We start from the raw sequence: 19,990 nt of genomic DNA, 5'->3' as shown, positions 1-19,990 counted from the left end.
TAGTTCAGAAAGCCTGGACAGAGGGACGAATTCCAGATGATTGGAGTAGAGCTCTCACAGTACCCATATATAAAAAGGGAAATAAAACTGAATGTGAGAATTACAGAGATATTTCATTACTGAGTGTTCCTGGTAAGATATATAGAAGTATTCTTGAGAAACAGTTGAGAAGGATTGTAGAAGAGAAGCTTGGTGAATAACAAGCTGGATTCATGCCAAATAGAGGCTGTCAGGATCAGATTTTCACTTTACGACAAATAGTTGAGAAATCGTGGGAATATAACAGAGATCTGTATTTAAGTTTTGTAGATCTGGAAAAGGCATATGACAAGGTGCAGAGAGAGAAGCTATTCAAAATGCTACAGTTATATGGTGTGAATGGGGCATTATATCAAACAATACTTAGTCTTTATTTGAGTTGTAAGTCAGCAGTTAGAAATGAAAGAAGTACAGGAAGGTGGTTTAATGTTAAATCTGGTGTCAGACAAAGATGTACATTATCCCCTCTGTTATTCATTATCTATATGGATTACATTATGAAGGAAAGTGGTATTAAACCTGATATCAAAATTGGAGATGTTAATGTCAGCTCTTTGCTTTATGCAGATGATGTTGTACTTCTAAATGAATCTGCCACAAGTCTGCAAGATTCCCTTACTAAAGTGAATAACTGTTGATTTTTAGTGGAACCTGTGGCATAGTAATTAAATAATAAAGCAACACATAAAAACCACAGTGATATCTTTAATTTGTAAAAGGACAGATATTTCGTACTAAAATTAATAGTACATCTTCAGTGTCTGTAACAGTAATAGGAATGGAATACAAGCAAAATGTTCGGTGGATCACCTATTAAAATACAATTGTTACCGTGTGCTAGGAAATAATAGAAATAAATAAGATAAATGGTTTTTTACATAAGATAAAAGTCTCCCATATCTTTGAGAGAGACATACAGTCATTTCTATTTAAATTTGGTCGGTGTAAGATAGTTTCACAACTTTCTTTGAATAAGCATTCATATTTGAATCTGCATCTATGGAGGAGAACAGCTTTATCCCACTGGACACTATGAGTAGAGTCAATACTGTGCTGCGCCAGACCAGACTTCAGAGGTTAATATTGATGTTCTTTTATTCTTTTTTCCAAAGAACGGCCAGTTTGTCCAAAATAAGAGACATCACATTCGCAAGGTATTTGGTAAACGCCAGCCAAAGATAGAGAAGACAGTTTATCCTTTGTAGAAGGTAATAAAGAAGAAATTTTGTTGTTAGGAATATATGTTGGAACCAATTGATACTTTTTCAGAATTCTACCTATAGGTTCTGAGATTCCTGGAATGTACGGAATAGGAACTCTGTGGACTGTTGAAGAAACTGTAGGTTTTGGAACATAAGAGTCAAGTATCTGTTAGATTTAATTGGAGTTGTAATCATTTGATTCCATTAACTTTTTAATGATGGAAAGTTCTCGTTGTAAGATTATTGGGGAAGAGCAAACTTTATGTGCTCTATGAATTAGAGATTTAAGAATGCCAAATTTTTGAGACACGTGGGTGGTGCGCAGACTTTTTGTGAATGTATCTGCCAGTAAATGTGGGTTTTCGAAAGACGCTTGTAGATAAGGTACCAGAAGACGTTCTAGTAAGGAGGATGTCCAAAAATGGTAAAGTATCAGAGTTTTCTTTTTCCATAGTGAATTGGATGCGTGGATGAAGGTTTAAGTTGGAAAAACAAAATCTACAAACAAATTGAAGGTACTGCCATGGGTAGCCCTCTGTCTCCACCTTTGGCAAACTACTATTTGAAACAATTTGAAGATACTATGTTCTCATCCGTTCATCCTCAATGATCTCTTTGGTACCATTACTTCGATGATGTTTTTGCTGTTTGGCCACACACTGAAGATGAACTTTCCACTTTTCTACAACGGATAAATAACCTTCACCCATGCCTCCAATTCACTATGGAAAAAGAAAAGTCTGATACTTTACCATTTTTGGACATCCTCCTTACTAGAACGTCTTCTGGTACCTTATCTACAGGTGTCTTTCGAAAATCCACATTTACTGGCAGATACATTCACAAAAAGTCTGCACACCACCCACGTGTCTCAAAAATTTGGCATTCTTAAATCTCTAATTCATAGAGCACGTTAAGTTTGCTCTTCCCCAATAATCTTACAACAAGAACTTTCCATCATTAAAAAGTTAATGGAATCAAATGATTATAACTCCAATCAAATCTAACAGATATTTGACTCTTATGTTCCAACACCTACAGTTTCTTCAACAGTCCGCAGAGTTCCTATTCTGTACATTCCAGGAATCTCAGAACCCATAGGTAGAATTCTGAAAAAGTATCAGTTGATTCCAACATATATTCCTATCAACAAAATTTCTTCTTTATTACCTTCTCCAAAGGATAAACTGTCTTCTTATCTTTGGCTGGCATTTACCAAATACCTTGCGAATGCGATGTCTCTTATTTTGGACAAATTGGCTGTTCTTTGGAAAAAAAGAATAAAAGAACATCAATATTATGTTGATTATAAGAAACCTCTGAAGTTTGGTCTGGCACAGCACAGTATTGACTCTACTCATAGTGTCCAGTGGGATAAAGCTGTTCTCCTCCATAGATGCAGATTCAAATATGAATGCTTATTCAAAGAAAGTTGTGAAATTATCTTACACCGACTGAATTTAAATAGAAATGACTGTATGTCTCTCTCTCAAAGATCTGGGAGACTTTTATCTTATGTAAAAAACCATTTATCTTAATAGATTAAATTTGTTATTTCTATTATTTCCTAACACTCAGTAACAATTGTATTTTAATAGGTGATCTACCGAACGTTTTGCTTGTATTCCATTCCTATTACTGTTACAGACACTGAAGATGTACTATTAATTTTAGTACGAAATATCTGTCCTTTTACTAATTAAACATATCACTGTGGTTTTTACGTGTCGCTTTATTATTTGAATAACTGTTGTAATAGATATGGTATGAAGGTCAGCTTTAAAAAGACAAAGACAATGAAAATAGGCAGAAACATTGAAAATAATCAACTGCATTATGAATAGAGAACCTATAGAACAAGTAAAATATTTCAGCTACTTAGGCACAATTTTTAGCGAAGATGGTAAATTAAATATGAAAATAGACAGCAGAATCAACAATGCTTGTATGGTAGAAAGTCAACTGAATAAATTTATATGAAATAAAAGAGAAATTAGCCAAAACCACTAAATTAGCTGTATACAAGACAGTGTTCAAACCAATTTTAACTTATTATTATTACTTGACACCTCCAGGGAGTCCAAAGACTCATCGAGGGAGGGCACCACGACTCAATCCATCAACCACACTGAACCGCAACTACCATCCTCATCTACACCAACGCCATCTACCGCCCACCATCACTGCTGTTTTCACAGACAATCACAAACATTCATGCCCTTTGCGGGATTCGAACCCGCAGCCTTTTGGCTGGAGAGCAGATACGCTAACCACTCGGCCAGACAGGCCGGTGATTATGGATCTGAGAGCTGGGTCAGAAGTAAAACACTTGACCATTTGACTAGAGACCACAGATATGAGAGTCCTGAGAAAGATTAGGGGCATGAACAGATGGCATCAATGGCAGTATCATATTAAAATCAAGGATATTAGGAAAGAACTTTATATTGTCTGCATCCAGGAATGCATTAGCAGAATTAATCTCAGGTGGTATGGTCACTTAAGCAGAATGGGAGAGGAAAGATTAGCAAAACAAGTGTTTTCTGCCAGGTTGGCAGGAAAAAGACCCAGAGGAAGACCAAGATATAGGTGGATTGATACAGAAATATAAGACCTGATAATATTGGAGTCTTGACAGGTAACAGACTAATTTGGAAGAAAATTGTAGATAGGAAGTTAGTAATGGTGTAAATTTTTCATGTAGTGCTATCATATCCTGTACACCCCTTGAGGGTATATACCAGGAATTTGATGATGCTTTTTTTTGTTATATATGATAATCACCCCATTATCTAACTGCTGTAAGAAATCAATTTGAGGTTTAGATAATTGCAGGATCAATTAACTGAAGGTGTAGTTACATAGTGCTATACCAGAAGAGATTGATACACTTATCCATTTAAGGGTTGGATAATTGAAGGTTCAGTTACTTGAAGATATAATTGAGACATTTGTTTTTCCGAATGTTTTATTTATGTGAGAAATTAGAACATATGAAATATATACATACATACACATATATAATACTTTCCAAATCATTTTCTCATACAAATTATTAATCTGATATTTGTAAAAAAAAAAATTTGCAAATTTCATTATTATTTCCAGCATTAAATTCATTCTGATATTCTTCTTATACTTTTTTATGTTTTTCTTCTGTCTGTTAGTAGATTTTTTTCAGTATATTCCCCTTTGTTTTTTTAAACAATATTAAAATTGATCCTCAAGTATGTCAGAGCATGCTTTTAAACTCAATTCTTTTGAATTTGTGGATTCACTTTCAAAACTTAAATTTTCTGGGAAAAATCATTGTTTTGTTTACTATACAGTAATTTTAGATATATGTTATCCTTTCCATTAATATTTTTCATTGCTAAAATTGAAGCCTTTTTAGACTTTTTTTATTCAGTAATTATTGATTTTTTTTTTAATAGTTGGAGTGACTAAATGAGATCAAGCATTATTTATGGCAACACAATATCATTTTCACTTTTGAACTTTTCACCCATGTGTATATTTTTTACAATGTTGTACATGCTTACAGTCTGTAAATATGGCAGGATTTGACCTCTTCTGATTACAAAAATCTGATTTTAGCTTGATCACTGGTTGTATAGTTAATAAGCCTGCTAACAAGCTGTGTTTTACTTAATTGTACAAGACATAATGAACATCAACCTAAGAAGACATGTTTCGATTTATCAGTTTTTGAGTGTCCAAACCTTGAAAAAACATTCTGATACGTTGTATTATCTTTATATTCAGTTTGCTTTGATTTTCCCTCTTGTTTATCACAGCCTACCCATTTCTGGGACTTAAATGAGTTAATGCTTTGTTTCCTAATTTTTATCCAGAATGTGTTCATTTTAGAAACAGGATTTATAGACAAATCATTGATTTTGTAAATCCAAAAGGCAGTATGAAGTGTAAATATGTAAGGGTAGAGGACTGTTTCTCCTTTTGTATTGCATGGGGGATTTATAAAATGACTGGTTACCTATAAGCAATTTAGTTTTTAAAATCACATTGCTAGTTTTATAACCCGTATATTTTTTCAGCCATTTATTTATATATTAATATTTTAAAATTATTTCACAAAGCATAGGTTCATTCTAAAGATTCCAGCCATCTGTGCAGCATTGTTTACAGTAATCCTTCCTATCCAGTGGTATGTGGAACAACTGATAGCATGCAAATATAATTAGAAATTAATTTAATTTAAAAGTAATTTTTGAAAAATATTTCTATATTTCAAATGAATGAAATTGAGTACAGTAGTTTAGTATGGGTGCATGACAGTGACATATGAAACAGTGATCCATGGGATCTCTATCCCTATCTTAAAGTAGATATATTCCTATATGTACACCAAAATGATGTACGTGTAGGAAACTGCATAGATTTAACATGCTCTGTGGTCCATTATGTATTATGGACTGGATTAATACATATAGTTAATTTTAAAAACTAGATCAACCTCATCCAATCTTAGATCTATCTCACTGATGTGTGATAGCATCTGTTTTTTAATGTTTTGATTCATTTGATATGGTTCACTCTGTTATTTTTAATTTATATTTAAATTTCTTATAATAAAAAACATACCCTTTACAAATTTACAAAATAATTTTTTTAGATATTCTTTAAAAACAGTTTTTTGTTATAATTTCTAAATAACCAAATTTATTTTAAAGTAAATAAAAAATTGCTACTTTAAGTTTAAATGCTACTAAAACTCAGTTCTGCATAATTTCTAGCAAGAAGTATCTTGCACTATCCTCTTCTAACTTTTGATAACATCCAGATATCCAAATAAGATCATGTTTCTCTTTTTGGGCTAATGTAATACTTCCAGCCTTTCTTGTCACAGACACACCTATGCCATAGCATTCGCAGCCATCAAACAACGCTACTTCTCACCTACACAATTGCTAACACTGCATAAATCTTCCCAATCATGGAACACTGCTCACCCAACTCCTTGCTAAGATTGCTTGATACTATTCAGAAGAGAGCAATCCAGTTAATTGGTAATCCCTCGCTCTTAGACATATATTTTCTGCCTTATGCCTGTTTTTCAAGTACTTTCATGACCGGTGCTCTGCTGAACTGGCCAGTATTCTTTTCTTTCTTTAAAACTATAAGAATAAAAACGGTTACTGGTCAACACCCATTTACAGTCCAGCTCCAAACTTATTAAACCAACTTCTCTTCCTCACCTTTCATTCCACCTGCCTGTGTTCTTTGGAATAGCCTCCCTTAACTGTGTCTCACACCAAAACCTTCAGTTGTTCAAAAAAAAATATCAACCGACTTCTCTTCCTCCTTGTCAATACAAGAAGAAAGGGGAAATCAGTTGGCATATCTTTTGAATTGCTGGAGGTCGTAGTTTTATATGTGCTATAGGTCTTGTGACTCTAAATGTGTGAATTATATATTAAAAAAAAAAATGAAAAGAAGATTCAAATTATATATCGTGTTTTTTTGTATGTGAAAGTATTAAACTTCTCCAAATTACCACAGCAGATGTAGAGTGCGTCATATCTTTGATTTTGAACATCAGACACAAAGGATTTTTTGAACTAAGTAGTGTTTTTATACCCAGTGAAATTATTAGTTGAGATCATGTAGTGAGTTATATGACATTTGAACCCATAAATTGGCCCTTCCAGTTGTAGCTTGTGTCCATCTTTTATCTGAAGATGGACATAAACCATAATTGGAAAGGTCTTAAGGGTCTACTCTTGATCTCAGGCTTCTCTTTTTTTTCTTTTGCCTTTAATCACCCTACCATATGGTCACCCTGTATACTCTTTTCCTTCCCCTAGTAAAAAAGAGTTGTAGTTGGATATTATTTAACACTTTATTTAAGTACTCTTTAGTTATTTGTAGTTGTCTTATGATTATATAGCATATGGGATATAATATCCTGTGCCTATATTTGAAATGTATTTTTAGAATCCCAGCATTTTGGATGAACTTAGTCTGAGTTTATTCAATGGTCTGCCATATAGCTACTAAAGAGCTTTCTTATTTTAGCTTAGTTAAAAAAAAATATATACAGGGTGTTCGGGATAAATTTGACAGTTTCGTAAGGAAAAAGAAAATCTTCTTTGTATCTATTAAATTTAATGAATTGACAAAAAAACATTACAGGCAGAGTTAATTACAATACTATCAACAAGATTTACTCAAAATAACCACCATTAGCATCGATCACAGCTTCAATTCTGTTTCGGAACCTCGAACAAGCTGATGCTACAGTCTCCCTGGGAAGGGCCGCAAAAACTGTTTTAATTTTATCCATTAACTGGGCTTTTGTATTACTGGAAGTGCGATTGGTGTCTTTTTCAACTGCGCCCCATACAAAATAATCCATGGGGTTAAGGTCTGGGGAGTTTGGAGGCCAAACATTTGGACTGGTGAAGTCGTAAAAATTTTCAGACAACCATTTTTGACTTTTCCCAGAGGTGTGGCAAGGGGCCGAATCCTGCTGCCATACATACGGCCTACCATTGGCTACCCTTGTTATCCAGGGCTTGACTACAGTTAGCAACTCCACGAACAAAGCCCGAATTCCAATGCCAGGGTTCTTCAACACCTGTTCCTGCAGATTTGCGAGGAATTCTGCTGTACGAACGCAATCAGATCGTCTGCTAGGGATCTTTCTTCTTGCTACATCCTCGTAGTCACCATTGCAAGTCTCTAGTTCATGCCTGATTGTTTTTACTGTATTCAGGGAGCATTGGGCAGCAGTCGTAATATCCTTATTTTGATGGCGGGCACGAATCATCATGATACAAGTTATTCTCTTCCATGATTCAGGTGGGTTCCAGCTATCCATCCTTTCTGACATCTTGTATATGAATGAAGAAGGGTCCAAACTTTTAAATGAAGAGAAGTGTGTGTTAATACATGTAACTTACGGAAAAATATAATTAATTATAAATATGTCAAATTTATCCCGAACACCCTGTATATATATATATAAAAGGTTTAATGAATTTTGAAAGAAAAAAAAAAAAAAATATATATATAGTGTAAAAGGGAATAGAAGCTTTAAGCTAGAAAGTTATTAATGGTCTGAGGAATTAGTATGAAATTTCATACAATTCATGAATAAATTATTATTTTTACTTACAAGAATATATACAAAGTACATTCTTGGCATTTAAATTTATGTATTGCTTATACAACGAATGCTATCAGCATTTTAATGATATTATCATATTGTAGCAAGTAAAAAATTAATATTTTGATCCAATATTTTCTCTATAGTATCAGAAAATTTTCAAAGTTAATTACACTTTATTTGCCGTTGTTATCGTTAATCTTGAAAAAGGTGAAGGTTGTTATAGGGAAAAGATTGGATTACAATATTTAATAAATTTTTACTTCTTGAAACTAGAAAAAAAATTCAAGGCATTAGTCAAATATTTTGACTACATCCTCTGCAGGTTTTTTCCCACATATGATCACATTATTATATTAGTAACAATCTATCTATAAATATGATAGATTAAACGATAAATATAAATATGATATATTCTATAAACTGTATTAGCACCCTATCTATATTAGTCCGCTCTTTGTCAAGGATATTTTTAGGCTTTCATATGTAAACTTCAGTATACCTCATATTCATGTTTTATTGTTGTTATTATTATTATTGGAATGACAGTTTTTATGCATTATTCTGCAGCTTCCTCTTCTGCTTGGAGCCAACGGTGGCATCCTTGAAATATTCCAGACAAAGCATAATCTGGTAGTTGACCATCTGATTCAGTTAAATCTAGTCCCAAAGCAGGCATTCCCTGGTTGCATTACAACTACAAAAGGAGATACCTTGGGAAGAAAGCATTCATCTCCTCATATCAGTCATCTGAATCTCGGAACTTCACTCCAAGGAATTCGTCAACAGGTGATGCCTGGCATTTAGACTTCCTTCAAATTTATATATTTCTTTTTTTTTTTTCTTTTCTACAGTTTTCTGTCAAAATAACAGGGATTGCCTCGCTATACTCTTGGCTTAATGGCAGTCAATTGTGCATGTTTTAACCAGCTTTTGCCTCATCAGCTTTGTGTATATGTGTGTGTGCCACTTAATATAATGCTGTCCCCTCTTAACTAAATGAAAATATTTTTGTAGTACAAATGCCTATTGATATTAAATTATAAATCTGATAAATAAATACTCTTTAAAGCTAGTGTGAGCAAAATACCTAATATGATTGCTAACACAATTTGTACTTGCTCATTTTTAGAAGTGGAACTGCTACATATTTCTTGCTTAACAGCATGCACTGCCTTGAATATATTTTAAGAAACAGCTTATATTCTGTTAATTATAAGGTATGATTGAAGGCGATGATGATGACAAATTTGTCATCATCATCGCCTTGTTGGCAACAACAACAATTTGTTGTTGCCATTCTGTTATAATTCTAATTTAAACTTAATTTCATTATTTCCATTAGTAGCATCATGAGTTGAGTGGTCCTGATTATAACTGAATCTTAGCAAAAACTAGTAATAATAGTACCAAATAAAAATATTTTCGAAAATTGTATATATATTTTTTTTTTTTAAACACGAGGGAAGACTGTTAAGTTCAGTCGGTGCACACTACAGTGAATACCACTGAAACAAAATGATGTGCTGCAACCAACTATAGAGAAGTCCCATCCAAAGTAATGCTATTTTAAGCTCAATATTACACGCAATAAAAGTTCAGAATTTTCATGATAACAATATGAATTTTGTAGCAAATGATGTCAGAATCAGTAGACAAAGGAAATTACAAAACATACATTGATAACAAAACAGTGTTTATAAGTGGCAGGAGCCATAAAAGAAAGAGCCATAATACACACATCACCTAACAGGATTAGATCTCTCTTCTTAGACTGACATTTATCTCCAGTGCATAAACACATTGCATCAGTAACTTCCTCAACCTTTAAAAAAACTAGGCATTCTTTTCCACTCAAGAAGCTATTTTACACCCATCCAGCTACTTCTTTAGTCTCTTTCCATCCACTTCTTTCTAAAACCCTGGACATCATCTGCTTATAGATGACCACAATATTAGTAGAATGTACATAATAATCTTGTTGACATATTCTTTCACTAACATAATCTCAGCAGGTTTTTAAAATATAATCTAAATATTTACAGAGAGATTTTTGGTCTTCCAGTGAGCCAAAACATTATTGGACGCTTGCAGAACTTTTCCTTGTCTACATTGAATCACATCTTTTATCTTTCTGCTCCTTCCCACAGGACTTTATTATTATGGTAGATTATGATGACGATGTCCTGGCTTGGTAGTGATGATAATTCCATAAAAAATCTAGTTTCTAAACACCCTTAGCTATAGATTACAACTCACTATTGAATATGAAAAAAGAAAAATCAGCTTTTTAAATTTGACCACAATGTGATCTTCTTCTTTAGCCTCTTTCCATCCACTGCTGGATATAGGCCTCCTCCTTAACTTTCCAGTTCTGCCTGTTTTTAGCCAATATCCACCATCTCATGTCAAATCTTTGTAGATTATCCCTCCATCTTGTTCTTTGGCAACCTTTCCTTCTCTTAGTATCCACTCAGTGCTTAATTTTGTCCATCTTACATTCTGGCAGTCTACCAATATGGCCAGCCCATCTCTATTTACATGTTTTACAACGCTTCACAATATCTTCTACTCCAGTCATATCTCTAATTCTAATATTTCTTATTCTATCCCTTTTCATTATGTGGAGCATTCTTCTCTCCAAGGCTTTTTGGGCCACCCACAACTGGTCTTCCTGGTTTTTAGTGTTGCTCATGTCTATAGGTAAACACTGGATAATGCATATATTAAAGAGCTTTTTTAGACATATGGGTAAATCTCCTAACAGATAATCTTTCTACAGCCAAAATGCTTTGTTTCCTTGTGTGATTCTTCTACTTATTTCTTTATCTTGTTTTTCCATAAAATTAATTGACCAGAGTATGTATCCTCCACAATTTTAGTATGATTATCTGTTAATTTTAGTTCAGTTTAATCTGAATTTGTCATCAGTTTGGTTTGAGTTAGATTAATCTTTAAATCTTTTTTCCTGCTCTCTTTATCAAGGTCATTATTTCCTGAGCTGCTTTTTTATTTTTTTCTAAAAGAGCAATGTTATCTGCAAAATGTAAGTGATTGAGATTTTTTTCATTGGAGCTAATTCCATAGTTTTCCCATGAAACATTCGTAAAGACTATCTAATGTATCAGAAAACAATTTGGGTGATATAGAATTTCCTTGCTTTACCCCCTCTTCCAATACCAGATTTCTTTCCCTGATGTTCTAGCTTGATACCGGTTGTTGTATTTTGATATACAATTTTTAATAATTGGATATGCTTTGTTGGGATGGCTTGTTGTTTTAAGCTGTTTATTATTTCTGAATGATATAGAGAATCAAATGTTTTTTCAAAATCAACAAACACTAAATATGCAGGAAGATTATATTCATTTGCATTTTCTATTTCTTGGTTGATAGTTTGGATATGATCTATTGTAGAGAAATCTTCTCTGAATCCTGAATGTTCATATGGCTTTGCATCATCCAAAAGCCTTGGGATCCTATTTAATATATTGGATATAAACATTTTGTACAGTTGTGATAGTAAACTGATTGGCCTATAGTTTTGGATATCTTCTGTGTTGCTTTTTTTATGTAATAAGATAATCAGTGATTTATGCCACTGCACTAGAATTTTTTCTCTAATTAAAATATCATTGAACATATCTAGTATGACCTTATGAAACTGTGAATCTCCTGATTTTATGTGTTATGCTAATATGCAGAACATTCAAGACTTATTATTCTTTGCTGACTTTTTCCATTTTTTTTTTTGTTTTCTATTATTTTCTTTTCTTAAATATTTTCTAATGTCGTTTTTCATTTCTTTAGTAACGTTTGCATTTCCATAAATTTTATTTTGTCTTTGCTACTTCTGTGTCTCTTTTCCTTAATTCTTCTCTTTTTTTGATTAGATCAAGTATCTGTGAAGTATGTTTTTCTCTAGAAGTTCTATTTGCTGGTAAAATGATTTTCTTAAACTTTTAGTTACTTCTATTATTGTGGAAGTTATTTCCTCCATTCTATCAGATAAGCTTTCATTCATATTTTTTTTCCTTCAACTAGATTTTTTTTTAATTTTGATTTATTTATTTTTGATTTATTTCCTCAAATTTTCTTTATGGCTTATTATATCTTCACATTCTAGTTGGTTAATAATTTCAGTTTTCTCTACTGATTATTTTTATCCTTTCTCTCAGTAGCCTATGATCACTATTATAATTAAACTGGTTTATAATAGATACATCTAGTATTTTCATGCTCACTGTGATATAATCAGTTTCATTAAAAACTTCTCCATTTAATCTCTAGGTCCATTTTTATTTAGCTCACTTTTTAAAGTGTTTTTTAATCTCCCAGTTGAGAACTAAAGCATTCCAGCTGGCTGATGAAACATTAACTGTATGTATCCTTGGATAGATTCAATTAATCTTTACAAATATTCGTGTATTATTATCTGCTTTTGTACTGAAATCTTTATCTTATGTTCAGAATACACTGTGGATTTTCAAAAGAAAATTTTTGAACAATTTCTTTCTTCTGCACTTATATGTTTTATCTCATCATTATGCATATAAGAAATCAGGCGCTATGCAGAATTGTCCATTGGATCATTCTCTTTGTTCCAGAAATCCTGTTAAGATGTGAAATCTATGTGTTTATCCATTTGGTTTTGATGATAATTCAATAACAGTACTGAAAATAAATCTCTGTAGGTATCCTCTAATTAGCTACCCCTTATGTCCTAATCTCAATCCACAATACTTGAAACTTTCAACTGTCAAGTCATGTTTCATGTTTATCACATGCCTTTGGACACCTTGGACATGGTATGTTTTATTTTGATAATTCAGGGAAGATGACTAAAGTCTTACATAAAAGCATGAAACACATGCTGTTTTTTTATAGGAAATCATAGCATTATTGAATAGATCTCATGGACAATGTTAATTCCTATTATGCAAAATAATATTGTTTAGCTTGTTATCACTTTTAATTCATTTTTTGTAATTTTTTTTTTTTTTTTAAATTTTGTAACATTTCTAGCCTTTAATAAAATCAGGCATGATTAGGACTCTACTACTCTACAACCTGTTATGACATGCCATAGCATTGTTGATTTTTCTGTCATATTCACTTGTGTTATTGTTCCAGCATTTTAAACTGGTTTTATACTGAAATGTTTGCGGTATGATAAGGGTCAAAGCTGTATAACGAGAGGAGACCTCCACATAGCATTTAAAGGAATGCAGAGAACTGAACAGGGCTTCTGACCTAATGTTCAATCCTCACCTTCTCGTGGTGCACTCTGTTGGGTATCTACTTGGATACTCAACGAACGAGGATGGGCTGGCAATTTGGGATTTAGCCAACCAAATTGTTCTTATTGGCTTAAACCAATATAGAAAATGATGGTACAACACGACAAAATTTCATGCCGACTGGGGTGTCGCCCGGTTAAACAAGGCCCCCGTTGTTTTTGCCAGGAAACTAGGGTGAACAGCAAAAAGTCAGCTACTGGAACAAATCTGAAAGCACACCCCAACTCAACATCACCAGAGTTAAAGATCAGTACTATCAATATAAGAAACCTGAATGGCAAAGAAATTGAGCTAGCTGAGGAATTAGATAAGTACCAGATCAACATAATAGGGGTGACTGAAACAAAAAAGACAAAAACTGGTGAGCTCTTTCTGAACAATATATACAAAATGTTATATTCAGGAAATAACAATCAAGGAAAAGAAGGAGTAGCCATAGTATTCCACACAAAATATGAGGCTAATCTTCTTGAATGGGAGGCAGTCTTAAGTAGAGTGATGTGGGCAAATATCGGAATGGAGAATTGGACAATGAGACTTATTTGTGCCTATGGTCCCACAGAAGGTTCTACTAAGGTAGAAGTGGAGGAATTTTTTGATACTTTAGAAAAAGCAACTGACACAATGAAAAAGGAAAAGTTGGTCCTTGTTGGGGATCTAAATAGCAGAGTAGGAAATGATTGTTAGACATACAAAAATATTTTGGAAAAATTTGGATAAAAGAGCAAAGCCCAATGATAATGGCAAATATCTGTTGGATTTCTGCTCAGGACATGGACTGGTTATTAATAACACCATGTTCCAACATAAAAATGTGCACAAATTCACATGAAGAGAAGAGGCAAGGAATAAGAAAAGTCTCATTGACTATGTTATTGTTGATAGTGATGTTTTCTCCCTGATACAGAACACCTGAGTGTACAGAGGATTTGAAATTGGAAGCGATCACTATTTAGTCTTGAGCAGGATAAAATTCAATTTCATGTTGAAAAGAATTACATGTAAGAAAGTTTTAAAGCGAATAAAAGTTGAGCAGCTCTCAGATGTGAACTATAGACTAAAATACACAAAGATTATTGAAGAAAAAATTAAAGAGTTTGTGAACAGGAATCAAACCTTGGAAATTCAGTGGCAAGCCTTGAAGAAAACCCTGATTGATTCAGCCAGAGAGGCATATGGCGAGGTTATCTGCAAGGATAGAAAAATCAGAACTCCATGATGGACACAGGAAGTTAAAGAGGCAGTGAAGGAAAAGAAGAAAGCATATCAAAAGTTCCTGGCAAATAAGTCAGCTTTTACTCTTACAGAATACAGAGACAAATGTAAGAAAGCTAAACAGTGTGTAAAACTAGCTAAACAAAAGTCATGGGAGGACTTTGGCAAGAATATAGAAAATAAATATCAAGAAGGTGGCAAAATATTCTGGAGGTTGTTGAAGAAGCTTAAGAATGGAGGAAAGAGTGCTGTGAAAGGAATTAGAGATGATAAAGGTGAAATGAAAACAGGAGAAAAAGATATCCTTGAAGTATGGAGTAATTACTTTGAAAAACTGCTAAATGAAACAAGCAGTGATCACAGCACAGTGATAAAAAACACTGACCAGGCATGCAGTCAGGAATACATATCCATACTTGAAGTAGAAAAAGCCATCAAAGGCTTGAAATGTGGAAAGGCAGCAGGAGTAGATGATATTCGACCAGAAATGCTCAAGTATGGTGGTATAAGAGTCTTACAGTGGCTGCACTGCATAGTTCAGAAAGCCTGGACAGAGGGACGAATTCCCGATGATTGGAGTAGAGTTCTCATAGTACCCATATATAAAAAGGAAATAAAACTGAATGTGAGAATTGCAGAAGTATTTCATTACTGAGTGTTCCTGGCAAGATTTATGCAAGTATACTTGAGAAATGGTTGAGAAGAATTGTGGAAGAGAAGTTTGGTGAAGAACAAGCTGGATTCAGGCCAAATAGAGTCTGTCAGGATCAGATCTTCACTTTACGACAAACAGTTGAGAAAGCATGGAAATATAACAAAGATCTATATTTAAGTTTTGTCAATCTGGAAAAGGCATATGACAAGGTGTCAAGAGAGAAGCTATTCAATACGCTACAGTTATATGGTGTCAATGGGGCATTATATCAAGCAATACTTAGTCTGTATATGAGTTGTAAGTCGGCAGTTAGAATTGAAGGAAATACAGGAAGATGGTTTAATGTTAAATCTGGTGTGAGACAAGGATGTACATTATCCCCTCTGTTATTCATTATCTATATGGATCACATTATGAAGGAAAGTGGTATTAAACATGATATCAGAATTGGAGATGTTAATGGTCAGCTCTTTGCTTTATGCAGACGATGTTATACTTCTAAATAAATCCGCTACAAGTTTGCAAGATTTCCTGACTAAATTGAACAACTGTTGTAATAGATATGGTATGAAGGTCAGTATTGAAAAGACAAAGACAATGAAAATAGGTATAATTGTTGAAAATATCAACTGTGTTGTGAACAGGGAACCTGTGGAACAAGTAAAACATTTCAGCTACTTAGGCCCTATTTTTACTAAAGATGGTAAATTAAATATGGAAATAGACAACAGAATCAACAAAGCTGGTATGGTAGAAAGTCAATTAAATAAATTCATATGGAATAAGAGAGAAATTAGTCGGAACATTAAATTAGCTGTATACAAGACAGTGTTCAAACCAGTTTTAATTTATGGATCTGAGAGCTGGGTCAGAAGTAAAACACTTGACCAAAGACTAGAGACCACAGATATGAGAGTCCTGAGAAAGATTAGAGGGGTGAACAGATGGCATCAATGGCAATATCATATTAAAAACGAGGATATTAGAAAAGAACTTGACATTGTCGGCATCCAGGAATGCGTTAGCAGAGCTAATCTCAGGTGGTATGGTCACTTAAACAGAATGGGCAAGGAAAGATTAGCAAGCAAAGCAAGTGTTCTCTGCCAGGTTGGCAGGAAAACGACCCAGAGGAAGACCAAGATATAGGTTGATCGATATGGTACAATGTGCCTTAGACGATAGAAATATAAGATCTGATAATGATAATATTGGAGTCTTGACAAGTAACAGACTAATTTGGAGGAAAATTGTAATTAAGAAGTTAGTAATGATGTAAATTTTTCATGTAGTACTATCATATCTTGTACCTGCCTTGAGGGTACATGTCAGGAATTTGATGATGACGAATGAAAATTTTATTAGTAAAGTATTTTCCTTTATGTAGATAATCCATTTTGAAATTTGCCCCTATTTCTGCATCATTGAAAATACATTCTTATAATTTTAATTTCAATATTCAAATCTTTTAGATAAATAAGAGTGAGAGAGAGAATGGCTGAACAAGGAAAGATATGAAATGAAAGGAAGTTGAGATAGTAGAGTAACGAGATAGGAAGATGGGTAAGTGAGAGAACAAAGAGAGTGTCAGAGGATAAGGGATGCAGGCATGCAAGGAATGGATGGATCTGTGAGAAGTATGATGTATGGAGATTCACCGATTTTTGCTGTGCAGAGTAAAATATTAGAACAGCACTTGCCTGGAGGAATGATAGAGACTGTGTCTATGATAATTCAGCAAATTGAAAATGCGGACGAAATGCTAGTGATGATGGGTATGAATAATCTGAAAGGTAATGTGAATCTTGTCATGAGAGAGAGACAGATCTGAAGTTAGAGATCACACAGCAGAAAAGTGAGAAAAGAAAGATAATGAGTATATTGTCCAGATATGATAATGCATAGTTGAAAAGAAGAGCAGCAGCAATGAATGACATGATCGTGAGAATGTGTTGAAAGAGAGGCCTGAATTGTGTAGATTCCTGGAGTGCAAGAGAGAAAGAGAAGGTTGCATTTGAACATGAAAGGACACAGGCATCTTGGGGGTGATTGTTGTTCTCTGGACAAGTGAGAGTGTTAGGGGTAGAGAAACTAGTGTTGCCTGCAGGGAAGGGGTACCATAGTAGGGTTAACCTCTTATGGGAATAGTCACTTGAGAGATGAAGGAATCCATGTCATATTGTAGAGTCAAATATCAAAGAGTGTCAGGGATAAAGGGAATAAATTGGTAGCATTAATAGCCTCAACCTATCCAAAGGTTGTTGGAATTAGTGAAACATGGTTAACAGAAGAGGTTGTTTTGACAGGAATAGAAGGGTATTGCAAATTTTGCAGTATATGAAGGATAAAGAGCTGAGTATTAATTAATTTATTTATTTATTAATAAATACTCAGCTCTTTATCCTTTAATTAATAAATAAATTACTCAGCTCTTTAACCAGAAAGCCAATTATGGACCTCATCTGTCACCTTGTGGATGTCCTGGAGACCAACACCATGAAATTGGCACCTTGGGCAGTCATTCACAATATGAGTGATCGTCTAGGCCACAGGGGAACAGCCACAATAAGGGTGGTCTAATAGTTTACATTTATGCAGTAGGAAGCCGCATCTGCCCTGGTTAGTTCTAATCCTGTTGATAGATGACCAAATCTATGTAGGAAGAGCAAAACCAGGCTGCGGAGCACAGGGATCTTCAACCAGGAAACCTTTTGTTGGAAGATTGTTGGACCCAGTGTTCTCTCCACATGTCAGGTGTTGATGGTAAGGCAGCTGAAGAGAGTTCATCCATGAACCAGAAAGGGTTTCGTGATTTTAGGAGAATACTAGGTGGATTTATGAGAGTCTGGTGCAGGGGAAGGAGCGGCAAAATTTTGCCACAGAAAGAGAGGTTGAGGTGTCGATTCGCCTCTGCATTGTTCAAGCGGAATTCTGTGGACACAGTTTTTGTTAGATTTGGCTTCAGGTACCACTGCTTGAAGTATCCTTCCAGGATGTTCAGGTCTGTGTTCAAGGGTGTTTACAGGTTGGCAAAGGAGGTAGATTGGTGTGGGATAGTGGCTTATATATATATATTTGCTTGAGCTGGTATGTGGTCAGTCAGACATGTAGATCTTAAATAGTAAAGAGGATAAAGGGGTTAAATAGTAAAGGGGATAGGACAATAAGATCAAGAATTTTGGATTTGGTCCTATCATCTGAGGATCTGATTGTAACAGATGTCATCCTTGCCCTTATTTGGTGAGTGAGTGGCCATTGTAGTCTTGACATGGTCACTCACCAGCTTGGAAGTTGCAGTTATTAATCACAACAACAAGTTGCATACTGCAAGTGAAAAATATAATGTTTTGGTGTAAAGTGGATGAATAATGAAATCAAATAGGAACTGCAGACAAAAAAGAGGTTATGGAAAAAGTATAAAGAAACAGTCGAGGATAATAAGATAGGAAAGTCACTAATATAGTAAAGAAGACAAACATGGAATTTGAGAAGAGCTTAGCACTATGAACCATGGAAAATTCTAAGGACTAATTTTGTTATGTGGACAGCAGGAGAAGAAATTATTGTGGAAGAATGACTTTTAGATAAAAATGGAGTCAAGTGACCAATGCAGGTGATATAGTGGAGTTGTTTAATGATCATTTTATTGGTTATTTCATCCTGGAAAAGTAGTTTTCATTGATAATTGGATGAGGAAGGTTCAAGGTTTAGAAGTGCATCAGAAGAACGTGTTTTGCATGCAAAGTACTTTGAATGTCCTGTCTCAAAAAATAGGCATCATCATCAAAATTTTGCTGTCTAGAGCTTATGTTGTCTCCTTCAATTCTCGTGATTTCAAATGACACATACTAGCCACTGAATTGGAAACCTTTATGCAGGTGCATATAAATGTCACTTACACAGCATATGTGCAAAATACTTGGTCATGTGTGTTACCACATGTTCTAGGCAACTATTGAAGAATGCTGTTGTCAGTAATCGTCAATACTGCTGATCACATTGGGACAGAGTTTGATAAAGGGCGTATTGTGGGTGCCCATCTGGTTTGAGCCATGATTTTGAAAACAGTAGGGATGACTGGTTTCTCAAAAGGTGAGATATCGTGAATGTTTAATCACTGGAAAAAGAACTCCCACTACTTGTCTAAGAGGCATAACTATGATCCTAAGACAGTCTGTCAGAAACCAGATCACTGTTGTATGAGAAGGCTTGTACAGACAAACAGAACTTCCTGTGTGCATCAGTTGACCGAAGCATTTAATGGAGACTGTTCCTTACATATCTCACTGAACTATGTGCAGGGAATTGAAGAGGATCATTATTTGCAGTTGCTAAAGGAGGTCCAACATGGTATTACATAAAAGTTTCTAATTCGGTGGCTGGTATGTGTAGAATTGTACAACATACAATATATTAAATAACAGAGGTTTTTTTTTTCCCTATGGAGGAT

General features: G+C 34.2%; 1 protein-coding gene across 1 annotated transcript in view; it reads left to right on the top strand.

The window, feature by feature from the left end:
- The window catches only part of LOC150092270 (dynamin-binding protein-like), a 247,536-nt gene that overhangs the window by 190,142 nt on the left and 37,404 nt on the right, over positions 1-19,990 (top strand). Inside the window, exon 15 of the mRNA XM_090414833.1 lies at positions 8,944-9,162. Coding sequence (XP_090270959.1) covers positions 8,944-9,162 — 219 coding nt within the window. The remainder of the gene's footprint in view (positions 1-8,943; positions 9,163-19,990) is intronic.

This window comes from Typopeltis vanoorti, chromosome 26, assembly GCF_054136105.1.
Source record: "Typopeltis vanoorti isolate ZY-2024b chromosome 26, IOZ_Tvanoo_1.0, whole genome shotgun sequence".
In the NCBI taxonomy this organism is placed as follows: Eukaryota; Metazoa; Arthropoda; class Arachnida; order Uropygi; family Thelyphonidae; genus Typopeltis; species Typopeltis vanoorti.
This window is presented reverse-complemented; position numbering and strand designations above follow the sequence as displayed.